This window comes from Cibotium barometz, chromosome 11, assembly GCF_041138505.1.
Source record: "Cibotium barometz isolate CiBa-2024 chromosome 11, ASM4113850v1, whole genome shotgun sequence".
Taxonomy (NCBI): domain Eukaryota; kingdom Viridiplantae; phylum Streptophyta; class Polypodiopsida; order Cyatheales; family Cibotiaceae; genus Cibotium; species Cibotium barometz.
The window spans coordinates 24,601,053-24,628,996 of record NC_141056.1 but is presented as its reverse complement, the minus strand read 5'-3'; the positions used below and the strand labels follow the sequence as shown (position 1 = coordinate 24,628,996).

General features: G+C 39.7%; 1 protein-coding gene across 1 annotated transcript; it reads left to right on the top strand.

Moving 5' to 3' along the window:
• Positions 1-22,965: 22,965 nt before the first annotated feature.
• LOC147633945 (peptidyl-prolyl cis-trans isomerase FKBP62-like) lies at positions 22,966-27,113 on the top strand. Its single transcript, XM_086805018.1, has 13 exons — positions 22,966-23,436; positions 23,843-23,929; positions 24,317-24,577; positions 24,647-24,727; positions 24,831-24,911; positions 25,019-25,213; positions 25,309-25,398; positions 25,498-25,673; positions 25,814-25,936; positions 26,055-26,201; positions 26,302-26,429; positions 26,552-26,672; positions 26,767-27,113. The coding sequence occupies exons 1-13, from the start codon at positions 23,244-23,246 to the stop codon at positions 26,845-26,847; spliced, it is 1,764 nt and encodes a 587-aa protein (XP_086661144.1). The 5' UTR covers positions 22,966-23,243; the 3' UTR covers positions 26,848-27,113.
• Positions 27,114-27,944: the final 831 nt, after the last annotated feature.

The following is a 27,944-nucleotide window of genomic DNA, read 5'->3' as shown; positions in this document are numbered from 1 at the left end:
GCCAAAAAGAGGATGAAAGTGAATGGGAATATGAAACCGAAACTGGATCTGAAGTTGAAACAATGTGATATAAATGAATATGGATGTGAATGATGAGATGAGAATGAGAAGTGAGGTTATGTGAAAGGATGTGATGTGATGTAAATGGATGTGGATATGGATGTGATAGGATGTGATGTGATGTAAATGGATGTGGATGTGGATGTGGATGTGATAGGATGTGATGTGATGTAAATGGATGTGGATGTGGATGTGATGTGATGTAAATGGATGTCGATGTGGATGTGGATGTGATAGGATGAATGAGATGGGATGTGTATGAATGAGATATGATGTGGATGTGATGTAATGTGGATAGAATGTATGTGATGGGATGGTGATGAGAATGAAAATGATAGATATGAATGAATGTGAATGGATGTCATGTGGATGTCATGTGATGTGATATGAGTCGGGATAGATGTGAATAGATGAGATGTGATGAGAATGGATGGGATAGATGTGAATAGATGAGATGTGATGTGAATGGATGTAATGTGATGTGATGTGAATCGGGATAGATGTGAATGGATGAGATGTGATGTGATGTGATGTGAATCGGGATAGATGTGAATGGACAAGATGTGATGTGAAATGGATGTGCTGTGAATCGGGATAGATGTGAATGAATGAGATGTGATGTGAAATGGATATGATGTGATGTGATGTGAATCAGGATAGATGTGAAATGTGATGTGATGTGATGTGAATGGATGAGATGAGATGTGAATGGATGAGATGTGATGTGAAATAGATGTGATGTGATGTGGATCAGGGTAGATATGAATGGATGAGATGTGAATGAATGTAATGTGATAAGATGTGGACATGGGTAGATGCAAATGGATGAGATGTGATAAGGATAAATGTGGATAGATGTGATGAGATGGAATATGATGTAATTGGATGAGAATGGATAAAGGACTATGGGAATACATATGATTTGACATGGATTAAGAAATGTAGATTAATGTGAAACAATGTGGAAAGATGAGAGTTCATTAAAAACTGTATTTATGAAACCTGTTTTCAAATGAATGTTTTATGTCAAGAATGTTGGGAAAGCATTTTGACCATCTTGTGAATGAGGTCGTGGAGACCTAAGTGATAAAGTTGCAACAGCTCACGGAGAGTTAATGAAGGACGTTTCGCGTAGCAAGGTCTCGACCAAGGTCTTGACCAGCCTCGGTTTGATTTAAATGGTGAGCTTCTGGTACGATGGATGAGGGACCACCTATGAGTGAAGCGCTAGGTGACCTGCGAAGGATCCTAGAGGGTGCTGACCATACGGTGCTCAGGCTCTAGGTCGTCGAAGATACCCACGCGTGCATCGAGGAAGAAAATGGAACAAGGAGTTAGAGTTGTTTTCTAAAACCGAGCATGGATCTTGTTGATTGACCTTGCTGGTCCTCAACGGATGAGTTCATGGCTCTTTTATATGGATTTGTTGGTTGATCTTGCTGATCTTCAATGGAGAGTCCATCTGGATTTTTATAAGTGAATATATTTCCGGGTACTATGGGCTAGGAACTATTGAAAAGGCCCCTTAGTGGATAGGTGGTGAGCGTTCTGGTTGCCAATGATGCCATAGGTACACCAATGAAGGAATGATTGGAAATTAGAACTCAACCGGATATTTTGAGGATTATGATCAGTGATACTATGGTTTCATTAAAAGATTGTTTTAAAGACAGATGAATCTGTAAAAAAGCCAATTTCATATTGGGTGTGTAAGTGGTGTGACTATCTTGAAGTTTGCATGAAGCGCCAGCTAGGGGGCCTAGGAACTCTTTTCCCTAATACCGCCGAGACAAAACATAACCAAATTCCTAAATGGATCCTATCACTACAGTGGTCGGTTAGCTAACCCATGGGAATGGATGGGGTTAGGCTGGACTGATGGATCCTTAAAATGAGACTCAATTCTGTTATGGTATGATAGATGAAGTAAATCCCGGATAGTCCTTGTTCTATGGAAAAGAATCAACGGCTGTGCCTCTCGATGAGGAAAAAAGTGTTGGTCTCTATGATCCAAGTGCAAGCCTTTTCCTTGATGTGACCATGTGACTTACTGGTTCGGTCGGATCAGTTTGGTTAGTTAAGGCTCTTGACTATGTTAGAATAAAAATATCCTGGAGGAATCGCCCGTGCTTTCTGGGGACGAGGGAAGTTTTTCCGGGTTTGGTTTTGGAAGAACCGAGGGATTAGTCTCTTGTTCGGATATCCGTGGGCGAGGCCCCGAGTGAGAGGCTATGCCCTACGCAAGAAGTGCTACTTCCACTGCTAGCAACCCCGAATTCATTTTGCGAGGAGGGGGCAGGGATCTTTCATAAAGTTTTATGTTGTCAAAGATCCTACTTCTTATCAGGCACTAGTTGTCCTCTTTGGAAGTTCAAGCCAAAGTTTCTTGTTCTTTTTTAAGCTTTAGGATGACACCATTTGGTGTTGATGTTGACCCCCCAATAGAGGAGGTATTGTACCATATGTTGCTACCCTTGTCCAAGCTTAGAGATGAAGGGGTCCAGATGATCTTTGCACCATCGTCACTAGGATGGAAGATAGTGTGCTAACCATGGCATCTCTCTACAAAAGTGCACAAGCATAGGCTTTGTTGGATGACACGAGGAATTATCTTCGTGATCAATTCCACCTAGTTTTTAAGAGAATATGGTGAACAAATTCCTAGAAGTAGACTGGAAGGGCAAGACTATAGAGGAGTATCACCAGGCTAATCTCCTTTTCTTTGCCCCACAAGTGGATGAGGAAACTCTACTACATTAATTCATCAAGATGCCGAATTCTCAATTGGACACATCAATTCATTAGGATGCCAAATTATATATTGGATAGATTGGTCAAGAATGCCAAGCCAACATCTATTTATGAGGCCGTAAAGATGGCAAAGGATTTTGCTAAGGCCTTTTCATGTGGAGTTTCAGAAGCTAATGCAACCATCCCCAACAAAGAGGAAATTACCCCAGAGATTAGCACCAAATCCTTCAACCTGTAAGAGGGGTTGTGGATCAAATGTAAGTCAAAGGACAAGGTTCAATGGTGTCAAAGGTGGGAAGAGTTATCAACCTCAAATTTCTACCCCAAGTGTTCCCTTTTTTACCAAAGAACATAGAAATACTTTACGACAAGCTAATGCATGTTTTTAACATAAGAAATTGGGGCACAAAGCTTTTGAGTTTCTGAATAAAGTTAATACCAGGATGCCTACCTAGAATAACTAGAAACTTGTGTTTAGAGTAATCCCTGAGGATGGTTCAATATTCAACCAACGGCTATGTCTAAACGTATGGACAATGCCGAGCAAGAAAAAGAAGAAAAGAAAGGCCAAATTCATGTGGCCATAGAGCATCAAGGACATAATCGACAATTTTTAGTAATTCAAGAACTATTGAACTATCAAAGTAAAGAATTTAATCTTTTGATAGATTTCAAAGGCACTCATTCTTTCATTTTGTGTGGATGGATGTAAACTCGTCTTAAAATAATGGCATGGGAAATCAATGTAAGTGGAGTTGGATAGTGGAAAACTTCTCATCACCACATGAGACAAACATAATTCAATTCTTAGGTGGAAACTTGATCGAGTGTAGATTCTCAAGGTCCTACACTTAGGATCGTATGACGGAATTCTGGGAATGGATTGGCTTATTTGGAATCAAGCTGACATCCTTTGCCACAAGGGGATTATCTCCTTTATCAACCTACATGGTGACAAGGCAGAAGCAATCAGTGTCAATGGAGGCTCCAGTATTGCAACTAGTTAAGGTTGCTAAATTACTCAAAGGACTCTCAATGAGGCAAGAAATCTATATAGTAAAGCTTGACAGAATGGGTAAAGAAGCAAATTCTAATGGCTAAGTGAGTATGTAAATGTGTTCCTAGAGGAGTTAACAAAGACGCCTCTCCAATTCATGAAGTAGATCATGAAATAGAATGAAGAATTGGTTCTTAGAGCCCAATCCATAGCCAAGTGAGCATACAAAATGGTTGTTCCAGAAGCCATTGAACTCAAGGAATAGTTAAGATAATTAGCGGAGGATTTATTCAACCTAGTGTTTCATTATGGGAAGCTCCTGTGCTTTTTGAAAAATAATAAGGATAGAACCCTTAGACTATGCATATATTATCGGAGTTTAAACCAACTTACCATCAAGAACAAATAGATGAGCTTTTAGACTGCTTGCACGATTTCCAGGTATTGAAAATTTTCGACTTAAAGTTAGAATACAATGAGATTCTCCTATATCTTGTTTGACTATGCTATGAGATTCTCCTAGATCTTGTTCCTTCATCAAAGGCACTAGCTCCCATGTTGCATTTACATCCAATGCTACCATCTTGTCATTCATGGCATCGTCCCATTTTTTATTTCCAAGTGTCTATTCAAAATAAGTGGGCTCTAACTCTTGTATTGCTTTAACCATGTAAGCATAATGATGGGTTGTATATCCATCATATCTCAACTTGTCAATAGGATATCTAACCCTCATAGACTTCTATACACCTGGACTCAAACAGCCTTGGTTCTCCAAGCTCCTCACTAAGGCTCTGATCAAACCCACTAGAGTGACCATTCACATTTGAATGACTTGTTGACAGATCAGGCACTAAAGGTTGATCTACCTTTTCCTTCCTTGACATGATACATGTGTATCTACATCTATCCTCAACCTTCTTGACCATGGACTAACACTAGATCCATTGTAGAGGACTCTCCAAGTCCACTAAGCACCTATGATTACTACTCTACATATGGGGCAACATCATTACTTCTTATATCTACATCTTTTGTTACATTCACTAGTGCATACTAGCTACTCATCTCATCAAAGATAACATCTCTACTTACTCGCATCTCACGAGTGGTAACATCTATAACCTTTTTACTCTAAAGAATAACTAATGAAGATATATTTGTCAACCTTTGGATCTAACTTTGTTCTCACTTCATTGGAAACATGCACATATTCAATACATCCAAACATTTTCAGGTGAGACACATCTGGTTTCATACCTGTACACTTCATAATGTAAATAGTAGTAGTTGCTAATTCTACCCAAAAATAATTTGGCATATTCTTTTTACACATCAAGATACATGCCACTTTTGCAATGTGCCTATTTTTCCTTTTCGTAACTCCATTCTATTGCAGAGTATACCTACATGTAAACTATCTCTTCATTCCCTACTTTCTCAAGAAATCGCTCAACTAATTGGAAAAGTGATCTCCCCCCCCACCATTCAATCATAGGCATTTGATTTACATACCTTTTTCCTTCTTGACCAAGGCTTTAAATCTCTAAAAGTGAGAAAACATTTCACTTTTCTCCTTTATGAAATAAACCACACTTTCCTATTGTTATCATCAATAAATGTAACATAATACCTATAACCTGCAATTGTTATAGTCTTGGTTGGGGTCCCTATATTATAACATCCACCAATGCCCTTGCACTAACATGCTTTCTATGTAGGAAAGTATGCTTAGCCTACTTACGAAGATGGCATGCTTCACATGCTTTATGCATACCATCAACCTTAAACTTTGGCAACACAAACTTGCAATAATATTTCGGGCCTATATAGACTGCAAAACAGCTAATGTGTATATTCACATGACTAATGCACTTGTGACATATGTCAATATTTGCAATGATACCTATCCCATGCGCAAACATAGCTTTTTACACTTAAGGCATGTTAACATCCAAAGTAAACATCTTGCCATTTCTATTACCCTTTACAACCAAGCGGCATTGATTTTTTAAGTCTTCCATATAAAATTCTCTTGAGGATTGAACCTCACTTGTAGACCCTACCCAATCATCTGTCCAATAGAAACCAAGTTCTTCATAATGTTTAGAACATGAAGTACATCTTCCAACAAGTACTTTATTTTGCCATCCTCTAAATAATGACTCTTTCCCAACATGCACAATGGGGTGCGTAGTATCATGATTCACATGTTTTTACATAACATGGTCTTTTCATTTTCTATATATCTCTAAATCACTCACCTAACTGGTCATGTGGTTAGAGGTAGAAAAACCCACATACCAAACATCTCTAGATCTTGACACATCTAACGAGTTCTGAGGAGTAACTATGTTATCCTCACCTCCCAGTTTCCCTTTCAATCTATTGATATGAAAGACTAGATGAACTCTAACAAATGGAGGTAGTTTTAGTTCATATGCAACCATGCCAATCCGATGTATAAATCGAAATGGACCACAATATCTAGGAGATAAATTCGAGCATGTAGCTATAGTGTGAAATATTAGGTGAGTAGTTATGATCCTCTACACAAGAGAGTATAACATAACCAAGCCTCAAGCCCTCAAGCCTCCCTTGAGTGTGCCCCATGCCCCTATTATATAGGAGGGCCCTCAAGTGACTTTTGACTCTCCATTTCCCATGTGTGACCCTTGGATGCCTAACCCTAACCTTAACCCTTAACCCTTAATCCTTAACCCTTAACCCTTAAGGTTAGTTCTAACCCATGCTCCACAAGAGCTTGTTCCCATGCTCCCATGCTCACAAGCCTAATGTGGGTTAGCCTCCTAGTATATGCACACATAATGTGCATATAACATACTTCCCCTCTCTCAAAACATTGCACTCTTGCAATGAAAAGAAGGAGAACTACGTTGAACAATCTTAACCGACTCCCAAGTCGAATCCTCTAATTTCCTATCTTTTCACCTAATTTTAACCTTAGGGATTAGTCAACTACAAAGTTTCCTTTCCCTAAATTCAAGTACCTTATCAAGTTCATGTGGAACATAGGATAATTCTTCGACTTCAACGAGTTCTTAAGGAGTAACTATGTTATCCTCACCTCCCAGTTTCCCTTTCAATCTATTGATATGAAAGACTGGATGAACTCTAACAAATGGAGGTAGTTTTAGTTCATACGCAACCGTGCCAATCCGATGTATAAATCGAAATGGACCACAATATCTAGGAGATAAATTCGAGCATGTAGCTATAGTGTGAAATGGTAGGTGAGTAGTTATGATCCTTTACACAAGAGAGTATAACATAACCAAGCCTCAAGCCCTCAAGCCTCCCTTGAATGTGCCACATGCCCCTATTATATAGGAGGGCCCTCAAGTGACTCTTGACTCTCCATTTCCCATGTGTGACCCTTGGATGCTTGACCCTAACCTTAACCCTTAAGGTTAGTCCTAACCCATGCTTCACTAGAGCTTGTTCCCATGCTCCCATGCTCACCAGCATAATGTGGGTTAGCCTCCTAGTATATGCACACATAATGTGTATATAACAATGACTTGTTAAAGAGACATTGATTCAACTTTCATTGTGTGATAATGAGCTAGATCTACTACTTTGCCTTAACATGTGTCATAAGGAATTGTTAAAGAGACACATATGCAACTTCCATTGTGACAATGAGCTATATCCACTACATGACATCTCCTTATTGTCACTCCAAGAAGCCAATAAAGTAGCTAGAGATAGATCCACTTACCTAGATGGGAGCAAGAGAAGTACCTAAATGGCACTTACCTTGCCAAAAAGGAGGAAGGAAGATCCCTAAGAATAATAATAAACCAAGATCTTACACGCAAGCTTTCATCCAAGATTGACTCAAACAAGCAAGAGAACAAGATAATAAGAGATTCGAGAAGATAGATCTTTATCCTTTTTAGACCTCTTTGTGTCGGTGTTATTGAATTTGCTTCATTATGAAAACTAGAATCTGCTTATTCCATGTCTTGATTTTAGGATGAAGTAAAAAAAGTTAGGCTTTAAGTGGTAATTATAGACATACTTATCTCTTGACCATAATTTACTTAGCCATGAGGGGGAAAAAATAGTGGTGGCCTCTCATCATCATTGCCACATGGCAACCTATTTTATCTAGCATGCTTTTTAATTTGGCTTACTCCCTTTTCCTAAATAACAAGCAAGAAAGCCAGTGGAAGCTGAAGAATTCATGAAAGCTTATGTTATTTTCTTCTTCTTACTCATGCACACCCTTGGTGTGTCAAGCTCAATGAAGAATCGCAATGTGCTCTCAATACGATAGCTATGAAGATGGACATGTAGATGAACATTGAACAAGGCTTTTCTGGCAAGCCTTTCCACTACATTCTCCTATAAGTGGCTTGAATCTAGTACATATAGCTTCAATAAGAAGATCGGCTTTGATGGTTTCAACTTTGTCCTATCAAGGTACCCTTCGTGATGATTTCATTGCTTAGAGACTAGAGAAACAAGGTTGTGGCTAGAAGGATATTTGTGTAGAGGTTAGCACCATATCTAGAATTAAACATGTGAAACTCATCCTGTTGAAGGGGTTCAGTGATAAGACCATGTAGAGATTTCTTGTGTATGAGTTCATGCCTAGGGGTTGTGTGTGTGTGTGTGTGTGTGTGTGTATGAGTACATGCCTAGGGGATCAATACTAGAACCTTGGGTCTATGCTCCTCATGGTCTATGACGTGCTCAACGACATGTGAAGTGTCAATCCCATGTGTAAATAGGGATTGACACTTCATGACTAGTCAAATGCCCATCAAGATCATAGAATGCATCACTATGGTCATCTACTGTATCCCTATGACCACTAGGTTATCACTATATATACATGTGTCAACATCAATATCATCATCAACATGATGATGATCATCAATATCCACATCATCATCCAATGAATGCATGCCATAATAATACCCATCCTCAGGTATATAGTCATCTCTGCTCACAAATGTAGGGCACTCAATCAAGTCCCCACATACATCATCCTATGCAAGCAATGTCGAACCATTCATGTAAAGATAACCACATAAATCCTCAACAAAATCACCATGTGTAGAACGTCTAGACCATCTAGCACAAACATCCTCCTCATCAAATAAGTGTCTAAATTGGTTAGGTAACAACATCAGAGTCAAACATCCATATGTGACATGAATATGATGTGTCATCATAACATGATGTCGGTGAAGAAGGATCTAGAGGTCGAAGCCGCGATGTGCCAAATGTATGTATGAACTTGGGAACAAATGATATGCGACTCCTCACCTAAAATGGCAAATCAAGATGACGGGCATAAAGCCAAAGTGATAGGGTATGAGCAGATGCCGCACGATCAGTGTCTGGGATGAAGAGATAGTGATGTCGACGATGATGATGGTGGGTAGCATGGTGATCGTCAGTGGGGTAGAGGTAGAAATGGATACCCATGTCATCCCACCAAAGCTCGAAAGTGTGGAAACACTCCCAAATGTGCTCAAGAATTCCACATCGTGTATGGAAAAAACACCAATATGCTCAAATGGCCACTTGTACATGAGTAAAAGCCAAAACAATGACTAAAATGCTCAGAATGACCACCCGTGCAAAAAAAGGGCCAAGATACACATGTGAACAACCCAAATACACTAAATGGCCAAACAAATGTATGTGTGAACACATCCCCTAAAGGCCCAAAGCATGTGAACACCTCCCAAATGCACCAGATCTATCCCTTGGCACATTAACAACCCCCTCGTGGCTCAAAACGTATAAACAAACCCGCACGACAGTACTCAAGATGCAGGTGTCTAGGGGCCCAAAATGTAGGTGTCTAGGTGCTCAATATAGTATAAAGGGTGCCCATAGTTTGGAATGGCCAAAGAATCCAAGGTAAAAATAGGGGTGTGAAAAGGCTAAGGGGGAAAAAGAGAAAAGAAAAAAACCTAAACGTTAAAGACTTCACACCCCTTTTTTTTTATCCTCTACTTCTCCCTCTCACGTTGGCGGCCAGGTTATCTCCCCTTCTCTACTGAGCTTGTCTTCTCTATACTAAGCTCCTCTTCTCTGCTGAGCTTGAGCAAAGAGCAGCCTAGCTCTCAGAGCAATGATGGCAAGAAAAAAAAATTGTGTTTTTTTTAAACGTTGTTTCTTTCCGCTTTCTCCTGAGTTCTGAGCTCTACTGTGTTTGTTGTGAATCATGGTGTGCTTGCTGCTGTGAAACAAAGCTTGAACACAGTGTTACGTTTGCCTGTGAATCGTTGTGCGCTTTTGCTGTGCAAATGCCCAACATTGCTCCAGGTTGTGAAGGTAGGTTAGCGCGATCACGTCGGGTTCACGATTTTCTTGATGAACTCACTCTTCTGTTGCAAACACCCAACCCTTGCTCTGGGTTGTGAAGCTATGTTAGTGTAAGGCAATAGATGTCTCATGCAGCTACTATAGTAGGTTTGTGGTAGCTCGATGTGATGACGATGCGATCTACAATGTTTTGTTTTTGTGCAGCTCGATGATGATGATGCGATCTGTAGTGTTTTGTTATGACGATGCGATCTACAGTGTCTTGTTTTTGTTGCGTTGTCTTATGCCTGAGTTGGCCTCCCACCGCTACTGCCTGAGTGCTTGTTTTGGCTTGCATTGGCTTGTGCCTGAGTGCTCCCAAATTGACTTCTAGGAGGGAAATTATTGTCTAAATCCTCCTAGATGACATGTGCACCTACATTTATGGAATGAAGATGCTGAAAGCCATCTCCCCCTACACTGATTGTTGCACTAATCACTTGTGAGTCATCCATTGAGAGAGATTCTTTGTAATGCCTTGGCCTACTGAGACAATCCTTTGAAATGCTTGTTTGCCCAAGGTGGTACCCAGTGTGGCCGTTTATGTGCTAGCTTAAATTGCGAAGATGATGTGGTAAATGTTGGCTATGTGATGATTGCGACAATGAGCTTAAATTGAATCCATCAAAGCTATCTAAGTTAAGCTGAATGTTGGATGCATTTCATTCAAGCGCTATTTGCAGTAAGAGTACTGATGGAACTTTGCACAATGCTTGTGCATTTAAATGATGAAAAAAATGGAGAGAGAATGCTTAGCAGCCAAGGGGTCAAGAATGCCAAATTTCCACATGTGTGTTGGTTGTTTAACCTCTGATGGTGTAGCAGCAAAAGAAGAAATCCTTGGTCTTTAAGCCTATTTCCATCTTCTTTGTATTGTAAGCTAGCTCATATGTGCTATTGTCTTGTGCAAGATGATGTTGTGTAGAGCTGGAAACTTAAGACCTAATAATGCCAAGATTCAAGATGCAAATTGTTTGCCTTCTCATCCAAACTCTGCACTATTATTTGGAGATCTTCACACTCAAGAAGTTTTGTATGCAAGTTAGGAGAACCTTGTGGTGTATGGGGCACACTGGCTCATACTAGTGGACTGGGCTCAATTCCCCGCAAGGCCATACTTGCAACAGAGTGTTAATCAATGAACTTTTTGAATTTCTGCACTCGAAATTGTAACACTTGTACACTTTTGCATCAACTAGTCATCAACATGCTTTTTGCATAATATTGATGCTCATATCTGTAATAGAATAACATGCTATACATCTTATTGATGGCAATGTGTTAAGATGCTGTAAACCAAGGTATGTGCTTGTAAATAGTGTTTTCTCAAAACTTTTCTTGCTTCCTTTACTTCTAACACATCAAGATTTATATTAATCTATGTAGATTGTGCTACTCCAATAGATTTGTAATCTCTGTCTATCTTCTTTGCAAGAAAGTATCTTGAGATTTGCACCAAGATATTGCACACTTTCTTGGAACTGTATCAAATTTATGCACAATAATCTTGATTTCTACACAGCAAACTATACTCTGCATAAACTCTACAATATGAATACTCTGCACAGCCTGCACCAATCTTTGAAAACTGCAATGAAATTTTTGCAAAACTATTTCAGCAACCAAACTTCTTGTAAATCTACTCGAACTCTAAGATTTTAGAAAATAGGACAAAAATAGAGGTTTAATGGATTAATAATTGGAACTGTAAGCTCTCTAAGCAAGATAATGCAAGAAAATCCCTCAATATTGGTTGCTAAAATCTCTGTAAATCCTAATTCTAAAATTAAGAAAATCAAGATCAAGAAGTTCAAGAAATCAATAAATAAATTAGATTAGGGTTTTGAAAATAGTGTTTAATGCAAATTCAAAAATAATTAACAAAAGTTTCTTTGCTAATCTTATCAAATAAGGAATTAGCAAATTTAAAAATTGTGTGAATTATTTCTGAAAATGATTAACACTAATCAAGATTAAGAAAATACATTTTAGAAAATTGGATTAACAGTAATCTGAAAATGATTATTTTTAATCAAGATCAAGAAAAAGCATTCTATAATTTAGATTAAGCATAATCCAAAAATGATTATCACTAATCACTCCCTAAGTAAGGATCTAAGCCAATAACTCTGATCCTAGGGATTTAAGCCAAGAGCTCTGATACCAATACAATGAAGGAAACCTAAGGAATGCACTCATTAGCATTGAGTATACACGTCCCACTCATCATAGGGAGTAGCACCTATTGCACTCATAATGGAGTACACATATAGCTTCTCAAGAGGGAGAAGTCCACTATATATTTAGATTATGCATAGTTATAATGCCAGCTCATATAGTCAAGTTCACAAACCGACCATTGAATGTTATAGTAGTAGAGTACTTTCCCTTATAACATGTACTCTTATCTCTTTAGTTTATGGTTGTAGAGAAGAGAAGAAGATAGAAGAAAATTCAACCATACATCTCTCTCTTGTGTGCGTGTGTTTTTACTTGCAAGGAACTCAAGCTCTCCCTCTTCCCCCACATTCTCTTTATGGTATTAGAGCTTTGGTTATAGAGAAGAGAAGAAGGTAGAAGAAAATTCAACCATACATCTCTCTCTCTCTCGTGTGTGTGTGTGTGTGTGTGTGTGTTTACTTGCAAGGAACTCAAGCTCTCCCTCTCCCCCACATTCTCTTTATGGTATTAGAGCTTTGGTTCGTGTGAGAGCTAACGAGATAAGTAAGAGACAAAAACAAGGCAAGTAAGGAAGTGGTACACATAGGTAAGGATATTTCCATGTATTTTCCTCTTTGATTTTGGAGCAACACCTTTGGTAGCTGTGAGAGCTATACGAGACAAAGAAGTCATTGTCTCAGATTGAGGCATCCTCCTGGGTGAAGGAAGAAGACCATACAATGTGTTGTCAACTTTGTTTAAACTAAAAACTAAAAACCATACAATGTGTTGTCAACTTTGTTTAAAGACCATACAATGTGTTGTCAACTTTGTTTAAACTAAAAATTTCACATTTTGGCACAATAAGAGCATGTTTTGGGCCTTGTTCTTGCAATACAAGTTTTTCGGTAGAGGCACTCTACGAAGTGTCAATTTTGATTGTATATGCCCAGTTTCTAGTTTAGTGTAAAGTGTACTAAAAATTTGGTTGCATGATAGTTTGTTCAAAGAATCTAAGTGTTATAAATGTTGGTGGATGTCTGTTATGTGGTTGGTTTTATATACAGTTACAATATATATGTATTGTGTGTGTGTGTGTGTGTGTGTGTGTGTGTATGTATGTATGTATGTATGTATGTATGTATGTACGTATGTATATATATATATATATATATACGTATGTATGTATGTATATATGTATGTATATATGTATGTATGTATATATAACTATCTCTATACTATAACCATATATAAATATCTATTATACACACACACACACACATTTTTAGTGAAACCGCTATCTCATTAAGAAAAAAGAAATATACATTCATAGCTATCCCAAATCAGGACACCTACTACTCATATCAAAAACAGTGGGAAAACACTTAATTGATGGAAGGTTAGTCCTCTGATTTCATGAGAATCTTGGAGGGACTAGAAAAGGGCTCTCTGAAAATTAAAAAACAACTGGATAGAATCTCTAGAGAAGAGCAACTGATTTCGAGCATGATAGATAGTCCACTGTATAGTCTGGTAGGGGAGGAGAAAGGCAACCAAAAATCCATAACATTCGATCGAAACACCCCCTAGAAAACGAGCCCGAAGATGTGCAGACAAATCATCAAGAAAATCATGAGAGCGCAAACAATACCACAGAAGGTGAGGCACTGTCTCTGTAGGATGATAGCACCACCTACAAGAAGCAATGGCAATGCGCCTTCATGCCAAAAGATATCCAACTGTGAATACTCAAACTAGACATATCCACAGAAACAATTGTTGCTTGAGGGAAAAACCACTCTTCCAAATTCTTTTCAATGCAGCTTTCCACCATGCAAGAGATTTTGACATATGCCATAGGCGATTTGCATCATGTGTTGAGATATCGAGCTCGTCTAGTGAGGCGGTGGACACTGATGACCCGCCTGGGGGATAGGCCCCACACTTACACCACTGGCATGGTTGGTGAGATCTTGGGTGATATGCAGCCAGTGGGATGACAGGCTGTGTGACAGCCATTCTAGAGACTGGCATAGTTATAGCGCCAGCTCATTTAGTCGGGTTCACACCATAGAGAACCCGTGTATGTATTGGTTGAGTACCCTTCATATTATGTGTACTCTTATTCTTGTATATGGTGTGTTGAGTGTTGAGGGAAGAAGAAGAAGATTTCAGCCTCTCACCTTGTGTGTTCTCTATTAGGGTCTTGTGAGTGTGTGTGTGTGTGCTTGCAAGAGCTCAAGCTCTCTTCCCCCCTGCATCTTTTCATGGTATTAGAGCCTGGTTCGTGCTAAGGGCTGAGCTGCAAGCAAGATAACCACAGGAAGCGGTACGAGGGTAAGAGCTGCAACTACTCTTCCCTATTTGTGTTGGTGACTACACCCTTGTCGGGAGCTCTACGGGAGGCACCGGCAACGATCTCTGATTGAGGATCTTTCTTCGCGGGAGTAAAGCTATAGGGCAACTATATTGTCCTATTGGACTAAATTTTTGGGCCGAAAACGCGTTTCGGGCGCGTCTGGACCATCGTTTTTCAGAAAGCAGGCGATTTCGAGTGCTGCAGGTAAGATCGATTCTCTGCAGAACTCTGTTTTAAGAACTGCAGGAAGACAGATTGACTGTGCAGACACTGTGGGTGCTGCAAAGAGGTCTACAATTGCCATTAGATGTATGTATGCACATTGAAGTCACTGGCTATGACATTTGAGAGTACTACAGTACCGCTGAAGGAAATACATTTGAGAGTACTACAGTACCGCTGAAGGAAATACAGCAGTTTGTGCAAGACAAACCAGAGTGCTATTTCTGGTAAAATTGTGTGCTTGGCAAGATGTCAAATGATGGGATAACCCAGATTGTGGCTGAGAAGCTAGATAAGAATAACTTCCATGCTTGGAGGTTCAGGTTGACGAATTTCCTGATGGGAAAGGGCTATTGGGACTACATAGAAGGTGAGCATGAAGAGGCGCCGGAGATACTAGACATAAATCCGACTGCTGCAGATGTGAAAGAGTTTAAAGACTGGAACCAAGGAGCCAGGAAAGTTATGTATTGGCTCTCCATTAGTATACATGACACCATGATTGGGCACATTCAGGATGCCAAGTCCCCCAAGGAGGCATGGGACACCTTGGTAAAGCTTTATGAAACAAATACCAAGGCACGTAAGATACAGTTGAAGAATGAACTTCATACTGTGGAGAAAAAGAGCATGTCTGTGAATGACTATGCGTTGAAGATAAAGGGTATTGTGTAATCCCTTGCATCTATTGGTGTGTCAGTAGATGATGATGATAAGGTGGAGGTCTGTCTACGTGGTCTCGGGCCACAATACAAGGCGTTCAAGACGTCTATTCAGACTCGGGAAAACATTCCCAACTTTACAGATTTGGTGTCTATGCTGATTATCGAAGAGAAGAGCTTGGGTGAAGACCAACAGTCTTCCACAAAGCAAAAACAGTTCAGAGCAATAGGCCTTCTACACGAGTTCAGGAAGAGGACGAGGTAGAGGGGGCCATGGACGCGGTCAAGGAGGTGGCCGAACAGGTAATCAGAATTATGGCCAGCAGCAGCAGCAACAACAACAGTCCCAGAATCAACAACAACAACAACAACACGCAAGTGGAAGAGGCAAATTCAGAGGCAGGGGGAGTCAAAGAGGCCGTGGAAATTGGCAAAGGCAGTATAATGATGCACGTGAATGCTATTATTGTGGTAAGCCTGGACATGTGCAGGTAGAATGTTATAAGAAGCAGGCTGACATGCAAAATGGGAAAGTGCAGCAAAACAACTATGCATCCTCAAGCAGAAATAATGAGGATAATGAAAGGTTGTTTGTTATGCAGCATGTCATGAATGCCATGTCTGAAAATGTTGATGCAGCACAAAAAGATAATGTATGGTATGTGGATTCAGGTGCTTCGAACCACATGACAAGTCATGGGGAGTGGTTCAAGGAGATGAAAAACTCGGAAAGACCAGGTTTTGTGGAAACAGGGGATGACACTGCTCATCCAATTGCCCATGTTGGAGATGTGCCATTGTCTATGCAGGATGGCAAAGTGAAGTACCTTGTAGATGTACTTAATGTACCAAACATAACAAAGAATCTAGTTTCAATTGGCCAGATGATTGAGTAGGGTTTGCAGGTTCGGTTTAACCCTGATGGTTGTTATGTTGTTGCAGACTTTAAAGACAAGTGTGCAGGTTAGTTGCAAAAGGCAACAGAGTGGGCAGAATGTTTACGTTGAATGTAGACATGCCTGAAGTGAGTGCTGCGATGTTTGCAAATGGTTCAAGGATTGTTGCAGACACAGACATTTGGCATAAAAGAATTGGTCATGTGAATGTGCAGCGAATGAAGTCTATGCAGACTAAAGGAATTGTGGCAGGACTGCCAAAATTTAAAGTGGAAGGTATGCAGAGAATATGTGAAGCATGCCAATTTGGAAAGCAAACAAAGCATGTATTTCCACGTAACAGATATGTGAGCAGAAATGCACTAGATGTTGTGCATTCAGATGTATGGGGTCCTACGAAGACCTTATCTATGGGAGGCTGCAGATATTATGTGACATTCATTGATGACCACACAAGGAAAGTGTGGGTATATTTCATGAAGGAGAAGAGTGAGGTGTTCACTCACTTTCAGAATTTCAGAGTTTTGGTTGAAAAGCAAACAAGAAAATATGTAAAGTGCCTAAGGTCAGATGGAGGGGGAGAGTACTTCTCCAATGAGTTCTCTGAATTTTTGAAGCAGAATGGTATTCGGAGACAGTTTACATGCAGATACACTCCGCAGCAAAATGGAGTTGCTGAGCGGAAAAACAGGCACATTGCTGAGATTGCGCGAGCATTGATGGAAGAGAAGAATATGCCACATTGCTATTGGGCTGAGGCTGTTTCTACAACAGTATACATCATGAACAGGACTCCAACTGCAGCCATACATGATGTAACTCCAGAGGAGAGGTTTACTGGCAAAAAACCTGATTTGTCTCATCTGAAAATCTTTGGATGCATTGCATATGTGCATGTGCCAGATGAGCTGAGAACTAAGCTGGATCCGAAAGCTGAAAAATGTGTGTTTATTGGATATTCCCTTGAGCAAAAGGGATACAGGTGTTATAACCCTGCTACACGTGAGTTGAGGGTAAGCAGGGATGTTGTCTTTGATGAGATGAGCAGCTGGTATGCTGCTGGAAAAGAAGCTGTTGGGGCTGATGTGAGTGGAAGTGTGGTTGCACAGAATGCAGGCAGCAATCACAGTCTTTGAGTGGACCAGGAGAGTCCTTATCTAGTGGGTCTGTTGATAGACCATGGAGTGGCAGGCTGCGTCATAATACCAATCCTACAAATGTGATTAGTACATCACGTAAAGGAAAAGAGATTATTTCATGAGTGTGTGTGTGAGAGAGATATATATTAAACATGATTTGTAAGAATTGTAGGTTCCTTGGATGAAGCTCTCTTTTCTTTCCATCTTCTCTTTTCTCCTCTGATGAGAAGATGTATTGATTGTATCAAATTACTTCATACCTTAATAAATCATCAAAATACTTATATGTGAGACCTTGGGTCTCACATATGGGGGGGCAGATTGGACCCAATGCTTTTGTCTTGTGTTGATAAATATTTTTTCGTTTAAGTTTTTTATTCAATTCTTCTTCCAAGGTTGATGTATTATCTTGTAGTAAAGTAATTGTAAAATTTGTTGAAAGCTTTTACTTGGAGAAAAGGTCTTGTAATAGTAGTATTAGAGCTACAGGCCGAGTACAAGATCTTTTCATAGGCTTCGAAAAAGAAAATCAAAGGTTTGGGTTATGGACTGACCTATTAATACTTGGACTATAGTGCTTCTATTATTATATTGAAGCCGTTTTACAATTTTTAAATTCCCCTTCTTTTCTACTCTTTTAACCACACACTAGATGCAAGTTGTTTTCTCGAGAAAGAGACACTGATCTGGTGTGTTTGATTACCCTCTGGGGTCATTGGGGATGCCCATGGATTAGACAAAACTGGACTTGAGTATGGGTTAGTACTCATGATTGCTGTCGGGTGTTAGTAGCTCTGAGTTGCTAATTGTGTGATGATGGACAACTAGTATAGTTGAAGAGAGTGTGAGCATGTGTTGCTCATTAGCAAGAGGCTGAATATGGCATGAATATAAGAGAATGGATCTAGATGGTTAATATTTCAACAGCAATATCGGGCTTTTGGTATGATGGGTATGTTTCTTACAAGTTATTATTATTATTTTAAATATTGAACAACATGCATACCTTGTTGATGGTTTTGGTAGGACTTGACAGCCACATTTTATTAGCAATGTATGATCTCATTTTTAAATATACAATGTGCACAACCCTATTGGTTTGTTGGACTTTTCTTTTGTCAAATTTTAAGACCAGGTTTACAAACTACGTAACTGAGGACAATTGCTTTCTTAACCGCCCCCGGGAGGACTGTTATGTGAGTGAACTTTCTTAAGGATTGAGTTATATTACTTGAAATTTAAATTATATTTATTCAATAAAATTTAGATTTAGAGATGAGAGTATATTAATATCTCTAAACAATTAAAAAAAATATAAAGAAAATAAATTTATGATAAAAATAGAATCTTTATGATAGAGATCCCCAAAAGTAGGTCGGATTTTGCATATGGCCGAATTTAGCAAAACGGCTCGGACTAGGTTGTAGACCAGGCTATTCCCATAATTTTAAGTACCAACTCAACTATATTCTGGTGAAAAAGAAGAGAGTTACAGTGTCTACAAGTTGCAAGCTTGTACTTCCATACAGGGAGACATGACAGGCTAAGACAGGAAAACATCTACAAAGAGTATCAGTTTTCTCTTATTGTTTTCCTCATAGGGAGTATCAATTTCTCTTATTGTTTTCCTTATATGGTTTAATTATTTCATGAGTGTATGTGTGTAAGAGAGAGATATTAAACATGGTTTATAAGAATTGAATGTTCCTTGGATGAAGCTCTCTTTTCTTTCCACCTTCTCTTTTCTCCTCTAATGAGAAGATGTATTGATTGTATCAAATTACTTCATACCTTAATAAATCATCGAAATACTCATATGTGAGACCGTCGGTCTCACATATGGGGGGGGGCAATATTGGACCCAATGCTTTTGTCTTGTGTTGATAAATATTTTTTCGTTTAAGTTTTTTGTTCAATTCTTCTTCTAAGGTTGATGTATTAACGTGCAATTAACTTATTTAAATATTTTTTCATTTAAGTTTTTTGTTCAATTCTTCTTCTAAGGTTGATGTATTAACGTGCAATTAACTTATTTAAAGCAATTGTAAAATTTGTTGAAAGCTTGTACTTGGAGAAAAGGTCATGTAATAAAAGATGATGCCAATCATAATCTTTCAAAGGGAGCAACATTGATTTTTAAAAAATTACATGTAATCCTGCAACCAAACCATAGAGGGACAATGTTTTCATGAGAGTTCTAACATCCGCCTCTGTATTCTTGGGAAAAAAGAAAGTGTCATCAGTATATGCCCATGACACAAATTGTGTACCATCAGCCATGGAAAGACCATGCAGTTATCCATCTTGTGTTAGTCTATCCATGTAAAGGAGCATTGGATGAGTCGCAATGGCATACAAAAGTGTACTAAGTGGATAACCCTACATCTTGGTAACCAATTTGTATATGACTGGCATTAGAGAGATAGGATACCAATCTGATATGGTTTCACAAAGTTGTTTTTTGGGTAGTAATTTCATGAAGCCTTCTTTCCATGAGGATGACAAGCATCCAACATTCTAGCAGTGATTCGCCACCATAAGCAAAACTGGCGATCTTAAAATGTCGTAGAATGTGTGAAAGAACTCCACTGTCAAACCATCCCCGAGCCTGGAGACTTCAATTTACCTAGGCCTTTTAAAGCATTATCCAATTCTACATCTGTGAAGGGCTCATTTATATTGTTAGCCTCTTGACTTGTTAGCTCATCCATATTGTTAGCCTCTTGACATGTAATGATAGGCACAAAAACTGATGTAAGAAAAGTTCTCGCGCATCAAGATCTTCTCTTGAAAGCGGGAGAGGGGCATAGACAGTGCGGGAAAAGTGATCATGGCAACCCTCTACAAGCTATGTTTTTGTGCATGTCCATGTACCATTTGTTCTTTTGACTCTTGTAATGCATTGTTTTTGCTTGAAAGCATGTAGAACTTTGAAAAAAGATTTTGACGAGCATCCTTTATCAAGTAATGGCTTCTGCCTGCCATTTATTAAGCTTACGTTCATCATCATGACACAGACAAAATTCAGCTTTCATTAAGAGTTGTTGCTCATCATTATTCAAGTCTCTAGAATGGCTGATTTTCGTGTACTCTTGTATTGTCGATTTTTCCTGTTCAATGTGTCTTGTGTTCTCTCCCATATGCCACCTTCTATACTCTTGTATCACAGCTTGCATTCGTCGTACAAAGCTAAACCAAGCAAAATCTATATCCTCTTACATGTGTATGAGAAGAGGATGCACAACGGCATGTACCAAATCATAAAAAAGAGCATGCGATAAATAACTTTTATTAATCATGAGAAATCTTTTATGAGGTAAGGGATAATCATTGTTAGCGCCATTGTTTGGATCCAATCTTGCCTTTCAGAGCACATCATATGAGAGCGGTGAGAGGTGTTGTCATGAAAGTCAAGGGGCTTATTAAAATCCCCTGTGATGAAAGCATTTGAAATCCATGGGTATGTGCATAAAGAGCGCCACATTGTAGCTCTATATGCTAAAGTTTGCGAAGCATAAATACTCACAAATTTATAGAGTTCTCCTTGAATCATACATTATACCACAAGCTAACGGCCATTCGGATCATTGTGGGCTAATATAGGCTGTAAATCATGCTTAACCATTATGAGGGTATCAAAAAAAGATCGAGATCCTCCATAGAAGATTTGATATCCAGAGAAGACTCCCCGTCTTCTAGCAAAACTATGTTGATTATGCTCTTGGAAACAAACCACATGGGGATGCATAGTGTTTACGTATGACCAAAGAAGCCTCCATCACATAGGCCTTGTATACTATAAGTAAAACACCAGATTGGTATAGACATATTTACAATGCGAGCGATGTAGAGGCTACACCTCAACTTGCATGGTAGCCTAATTGGTCAAGTCACCATGTAGAGAACGTTCTGTAGTTTAAAATTTAGCCGTATTTTTGTGCATGGAATTCTCTGCATCATGTGCAAACAAAGAATCACCTTTGACTACTGTAGCCCACATCCTTCCTACTCATGTAATATTGCTTAAAGTGTCTAGCACAGGGGAAGGCAAAGCAGATGTAGAAGATCCTTCCATCCAGTTATGAGAGAGACCGGGGTCTTTGTCTAGAAGGTATTGTTTTTTTGGGAGTTTGCCATGTATTAGAGTTAGGTTTGTCTTTATCTTCCACATTCATCACATGAGAACCTACCGAGGTAACTTTTTCTTTTCCTTTATCCAGACCTGCATGCTGTGAATGATTAATATTCTTTCCCTTTTGAGTTTGCACAGATGGCATGGGAGCAGATTGCGGAGAGGGCATGGCTGCAGGCAGCCGTCTTGCAATAAAAGCGAAGGACATTCTGAATATGACCAAACTTTTTGCAAGTAAAGCAAGAACTTGCAAAATTTCCCCATTTAAGCTAAAAGAAAACTTACTGTGTCAGAATGCCTTGCATTTCAATATCCATTGCAACCCTGTCAAGGGTTTATTTGTCTGTATCCCAAAGGATACAGAATCTGTTAACATTGCCAGAAGATCTGGGAGGGCATACAACCTTACCTAATGATTCCACCAGAAAAGGCAATGCAGGGTGCATATAAACTGGGAGGTCCATCACTTCAACCCATACATGGCACCTGTGTTTGATAAATTCTGATAATCCTTGGTGGGCGACCAAGGGTATACATGCACCATTTGTTGTCCAAAGAACAAGGGTGACTTTTCCAACATCATTTGTTTATGCTTGGACTCAATGAGAATAACCTCAAATATACCCCTTGTTGTAGAGTAAACAAACCCCTTCCACAAAACATCCACCAAGCATGGCTTTTATCCATTGGCCAACATCTGCTTGCAACATGCATTTTACCAGAAAAAAAGGATTATCGCTTGTTGAGATAGATAGTCTTGTAACTGGGTAGATTTTCTCCTATAAAACCCACAATATAAGAACTTAATAGAGAGCTTGGACACCTTCATTGCATGCTAAATAGTGTGAAGAATTAGTAAGAGGAATATAAACAAAGAAATGGGAAAAAAACTTTGATTAAGTTGTCATTTTGCTCATCTCGAGGGAGAAACAAAATCATGATTTGGTAGAGTTGGCACACATGTGTTATCATTTGTTTGGGAGGGCCAAAAAGTTGCTCTTTGAAGGAAGGAGATACAACACCTAACCTTTGTTGCTATGTTGCAAGTAGGATAATGTGATGACAATGCTAATGCAAGGTTGATTTTCATTGGAATTCTTACTTGCAGATTGAAAATCGATGTTAGAATATGCCGAGCAAATTAATTGGAACGAGAAAAAAAGACATTGTGGTGCATATTCAATGGTGAATAATGCTCATGTTACCAGATAAATCTCTATTGAGTGGGGAAGAGCTCTTTTTCCACTATACAGGTAATAGCGTGTAAAACACACCTTGTTGGAGGGACTTATTTTTTGAGCTTCATTTTTATGAGAGCAGTCTTACCAAGAAGCTTCTGGAAGGGCCTAGGCTATAAACTGTAATCTTCGAAAGCCCCTTACGGGATACGCATTCATCTGTTTTTTCTCGCGCTCTGTTGAAACCCTAGTTCTTACTTTGTTTTTTCTGCGCCGAACTGGTTTCCCTCTGCGTCTGAAATTTAAGCTTTGCCGCGATCTTCATCCTCTGCAGTTATGGCGGACGACCTCGACATCCCGGACGTTCCCGAGGTAGAGGAGGACATGGGAGACGACTTCGAAGAAGCCTCGTCCTCTGCGCCACAGAAGGTTGGGGAGGAGAGACCTATCGGCACTGCAGGGCTCAAGAAGAAGCTCATCACGGCGGGCAAGGACTGGGCTACGCCAGAGAAAGGCGACGAAGTGAAAGGTAAGCATGCAGATTTCAAGGTCTTCTCTTCAGAGCTTTCATGGCCATTGGCCTCTCTTTGCGACCTTTTTGTTTTCTGCTCATTGACCTGCATCTGCATAGCCTGCCTCTCTTTGCGACCTTTTTGTTCTCTGCTCATTGACCTGCATCTGCATAGCCTGCTGTGCTCAAAGTGACTTATGCTGTAATAATTTCCTTTTTCCCATTTCGATGGATTATTCGCTATTAACTTTGACTCTAATGTTTATCTTTGAAAATTTCCCATACGTGCAGTTATCTTCTTGAACTGCAAACGACAACACAGATGTTTAATTGTATCTATGTAAATGTAACTTTGATATGCCTCTACTACTGGTAGCTGTGTTCCACATACATACATAAAGCGACGATCGTTGATTATCTGCAGTGCACTATACTGGGACTCTCCTTGATGGATCCAAGTTTGATTCTAGCCGGGACCGTGGGGACCCCTTCACCTTCAAGCTCGGTCAAGGTTTGTGCCCATCAACACAAATGCACCTTTACAAGTTAATGAAATTCACAACATTTGTATCATAATGGAAACCTCTCTTAATGCCTGGTCCTCAATTTCTATTGTCAGTGATTGATCAAGGGCCAAGTGGGGGCATTGTTCTCCCCAAAAACGTGTTGTGTGTGAGAGAGAGAGAGAGCGTGCGTTTAATTTACCACAATCAAGTTTCAATCAAGGATGAGAGAGAGAGAGAGAGAGAGAGAGAGAGCGTGCGTTTAATTTACCACAATCAAGTTTCAATCAAGGATGAGAGAGAGAGAGAGAGAGAGAGAGAGAGAGAGAGAGAGAGAACAATCAATTTTCAATCAAGGATGAGGACTTAGATTTCATTTGGTGTATTTAACCTAGGTCAAGTGATCAAGGGATGGGATGAAGGTATAGCCTCTATGAAGAAAGGGGAGCAGGCTATCTTCACAATCCCGCCAGAGCTTGCATATGGAGAATCTGGTTCTCCTCCGACCATTCCTCCAAACTCTACTCTTCTGTTTGATGTGGAGCTGATTTCTTGGTCGAGTGTAAAGGACATATGCAAGGATGGGGGTATCTTCAAGAAGATTCTCAACGAGGGAGAGAAGTGGCAAAATCCCAAAGAAGATGATGAAGTCACAGGTAACGGATCTGCTCCCAAAATTATATAAAATGATGGCTATGGTTGTGACATTGTGTGCTCTCGTGCAGTGAAGTTCACCGCAAAGCTTGAGGATGGAAGTGTTGTCTTCTCGACTCCAGAAGAGTGTGTGGAGTTCTGTGTGAGAGATGGTATGTAATTATTGGATGGTTTTCAAGCTTCAGCAGCTGAATTTGGGGTTCTCTCTTAACAAATGTACATTGTATCCGAATGCAATGTGTTGGTTTTCTGTAGGATATTTCTGCCCAGCCATCAGCAAGGCGGTAACAACAATGAAGAAAGGAGAGAGAGTTCTCCTAACTGTTCAGCCAAAATGTAAGTTTATTCAGACTCTAAAAGCATCTCAGAAGGTATATGTGGTATTTCTAATTTGATGCAGTGCACCACATAAGAATGTTGCATGTTAATTCTGTTTCCTGCAGATGGATTCGGTGAACAAGGAACAGAGGCCAAGGCTGGACACTCAGCTGTTCCTGGCAATGCAATATTGACGATTGAGATGGAGCTAGTATCTTGGAAATCTGTTGAGGCTGTTACAGATGACAAGAAAGTTCTGAAGAAAGTGCTCAAGGAGGGGGAAGGATATCAGAAACCTAATGATGGAACACGTGCACAAGGTAGGGTGGGGTGTCATGTTCGTATTTGCATGTGCTAGGGGCTACCATATCTCACCTAGTCTCACTAATGGATTTGGGATTTGTGCTTTGTGCAGTTAAGTATACTGCTAAACTTTCAAATGGTACTATTTTTGAAAAGGAAGGGTTTGGTGATGGTGGGCTTTATGAGTTTGTCACAGATGAAGGTTTGTGTTAAACTTGGCAATACAGTTAACCACTCAAGGTGTATGTAAATAACAGATTTTTTTCTGCATTCTTGCTTAGCTTGTTTTAATGATTTGTAGAACAAGTAATTTTGGGATTGGATAAAGCTGTGGCCTCAATGCTCAAGGGTGAAGTGGCGCTTGTGACTGTTCCTTCCGAGTATGGTTTTGGTGATGTGGAGACCAAACGGGCACTGGCTGTTGTTCCACCCAATTCTACCTTGACCTATGAAGTGGAGCTTGTTGATTTTCAGAAGGTAAGTGCCCTCTTGTCTTGATTTCAGAGCTAACAAGTTTTGGTAAAATTAACGACTTTTTGGGTATTCTGCCTGTGACTACCTCTCCTGTCATCTTCTCTTTCGTTTATGCAATAGAAAATCTGGGTGTTCCTTAACAGGAGAAGGAATCTTGGGATATGGATACACCTGAGAAGATTGAGGGGGCTGGGAAGAAAAAGGAAGATGGGAATGCCTTATTTAAAATTGGAAAGTATGCTCGAGCTGCCAAAAAATACGAGAAGGTATTTGAATTCTCTGTTCATCTTGTGTATTAGTTTGTGTGCTGTAGTGTGTGAGCACATGTGTGTATGTGGGTAAATTATACTTATAATGAACTGACACACGTGGGAACTGTCTCAGGCAGTGAAGTATATTGATTATGAAAGTTCCTTCTCAGAGGAGGAGAAGAAAGAAGCCAAGACACTGAAAATATCGTGCTATCTAAATAATGCAGCATGCAAGTTGAAGGTCAAGGATTACAAGGAAGCTGCCAAATTGTGCACCAAGGTCTTAGTGCCGTTTCCTTGTAATTTCTTGTAATTCTGACATTATCTTCATGGGTTGCATGAATTGTGGCTCACTTTGCCTCAATGATATGTGGCCACAGGTTTTAGAGCTGGAATCCCAGAATGTGAAAGCTCTGTATCGAAGAGCGCAGGCTTACATTGAAACGGCTGATTTGGATCTTGCTGAGCTCGATATCAAGAAAGCATTGGAAATTGATCCTTCCAATAGGTAAAAGATGCTCGCTCTGTCTTCACTGTTGGTATGAAGATACTGAGTGTAGAAAGAGCCGCAGAAGGGCTGTAAAATGTAGGACTGAATTTGCTGTGGTGTTTTAACTGACTGCATTTCAGAGACGTGAAGTTGGAGTATAGAACCCTTAAGCAGAGGCAAAGTGAGTACAATAAGAAAGAGGCAAAGATGTATGGAAATATGTTTGCACGTCTCAGCAAGCTGGAAGCCTTGGAAACGAAGGTGAGTGCATGGCTGCGAGCAGACTGGCACTGTGCATGTCTGAAATGAATGCTAGTGATTAGGCTTTTCTTATGGTGCTTTGACTGTTGTGTAGAAAGCTGAACCTGAGGAAATGGCTGTTAAGGCTACTAGCACGGCTGCAAGTGAGGAGATGGCTGTTGAGTCTAGTACATAAGCACTATGCAGTTCCTCCTTCTGTCGAGGCAGGCCTGACATTAAGAGTAGCCAGAGGTTATAGCATTCAGGGGTGATTTTTAGACAGATAAAGAAGGCTGCCTAAAGGAGGCAGCAGTTCTGGGACAAAATGGAATGCCATGGAGGCCCTTGTTAACATTTTGGAATATTATTAACGTAGAACTGTTCGTGTATTTTTGGATTGCCATTGTCTGACCGAGGTCAAAAAGTGTAACTGTGAATGGGGCAAGTGAGAAATCAATATCTGTGTCTCTTGTTAGAAATGTCTCCAATCTTTAAAAACCCTTATTAAAACTCGTCTTAATAAATATTACAAGAAACAAAATTGACGTATATGCAGCTTGGTATCTGTACTTGTCTTCACAGAATATCTGTTGGTAGGGGTGTTTGTAAAGGGTGATGTTGGTTGAGCCGAAGGTTCAAAAATAGAAGTGCGCATGTGGTGCTAGATGCCGGGCTTGAGAAATGATTGTCTGAAGAGGGGAGTCAGCTAGGTGCTTGGCTTGAAAATGAATTGTCTGCAGACGGGTGTCAAACTTGCCAGTTGGGTGGATGAGGCTCTATCCTTTATCAGTTTGGCTAATTAACATGGAAAGCTTGAAGGAATATGCTTGGATTGGGTTACTAGCAAGAGATCTGCTCTCCGAAGAAAAGACGGTTTTCTTTTGGCTAGTAACCAAGAGATCTGCTCTCCGAAGAAAAGACGGTTCTCTTTTGGCTATCCTGATTTTCTATATAGCTTACTCATGTGCATACACTGCAACTGAGATAGCTATGATTTGTGGGTAATTGAAGTTATACAAGCCATGTTTTCCAAACATAGAACCTATCAAATAATGTATGGTAATCCCTGTATCCGGTAGGATTGGTTTATATTCTATGCACATTATTTATTTAGGCTAGCGAAGATAGAGCTCATTAATGTTTTAAAATTCAAATTCAACTTAGCTTTAATTAACTAATGTTCTAAAATCCATATACTAACCATAAACTTTTCAATCAATAATGATTCTAAAACCCTTCATCGATATAACCCAACAAATTTATTAGCCTCTAAACCTTGTCATCTAACGAAGC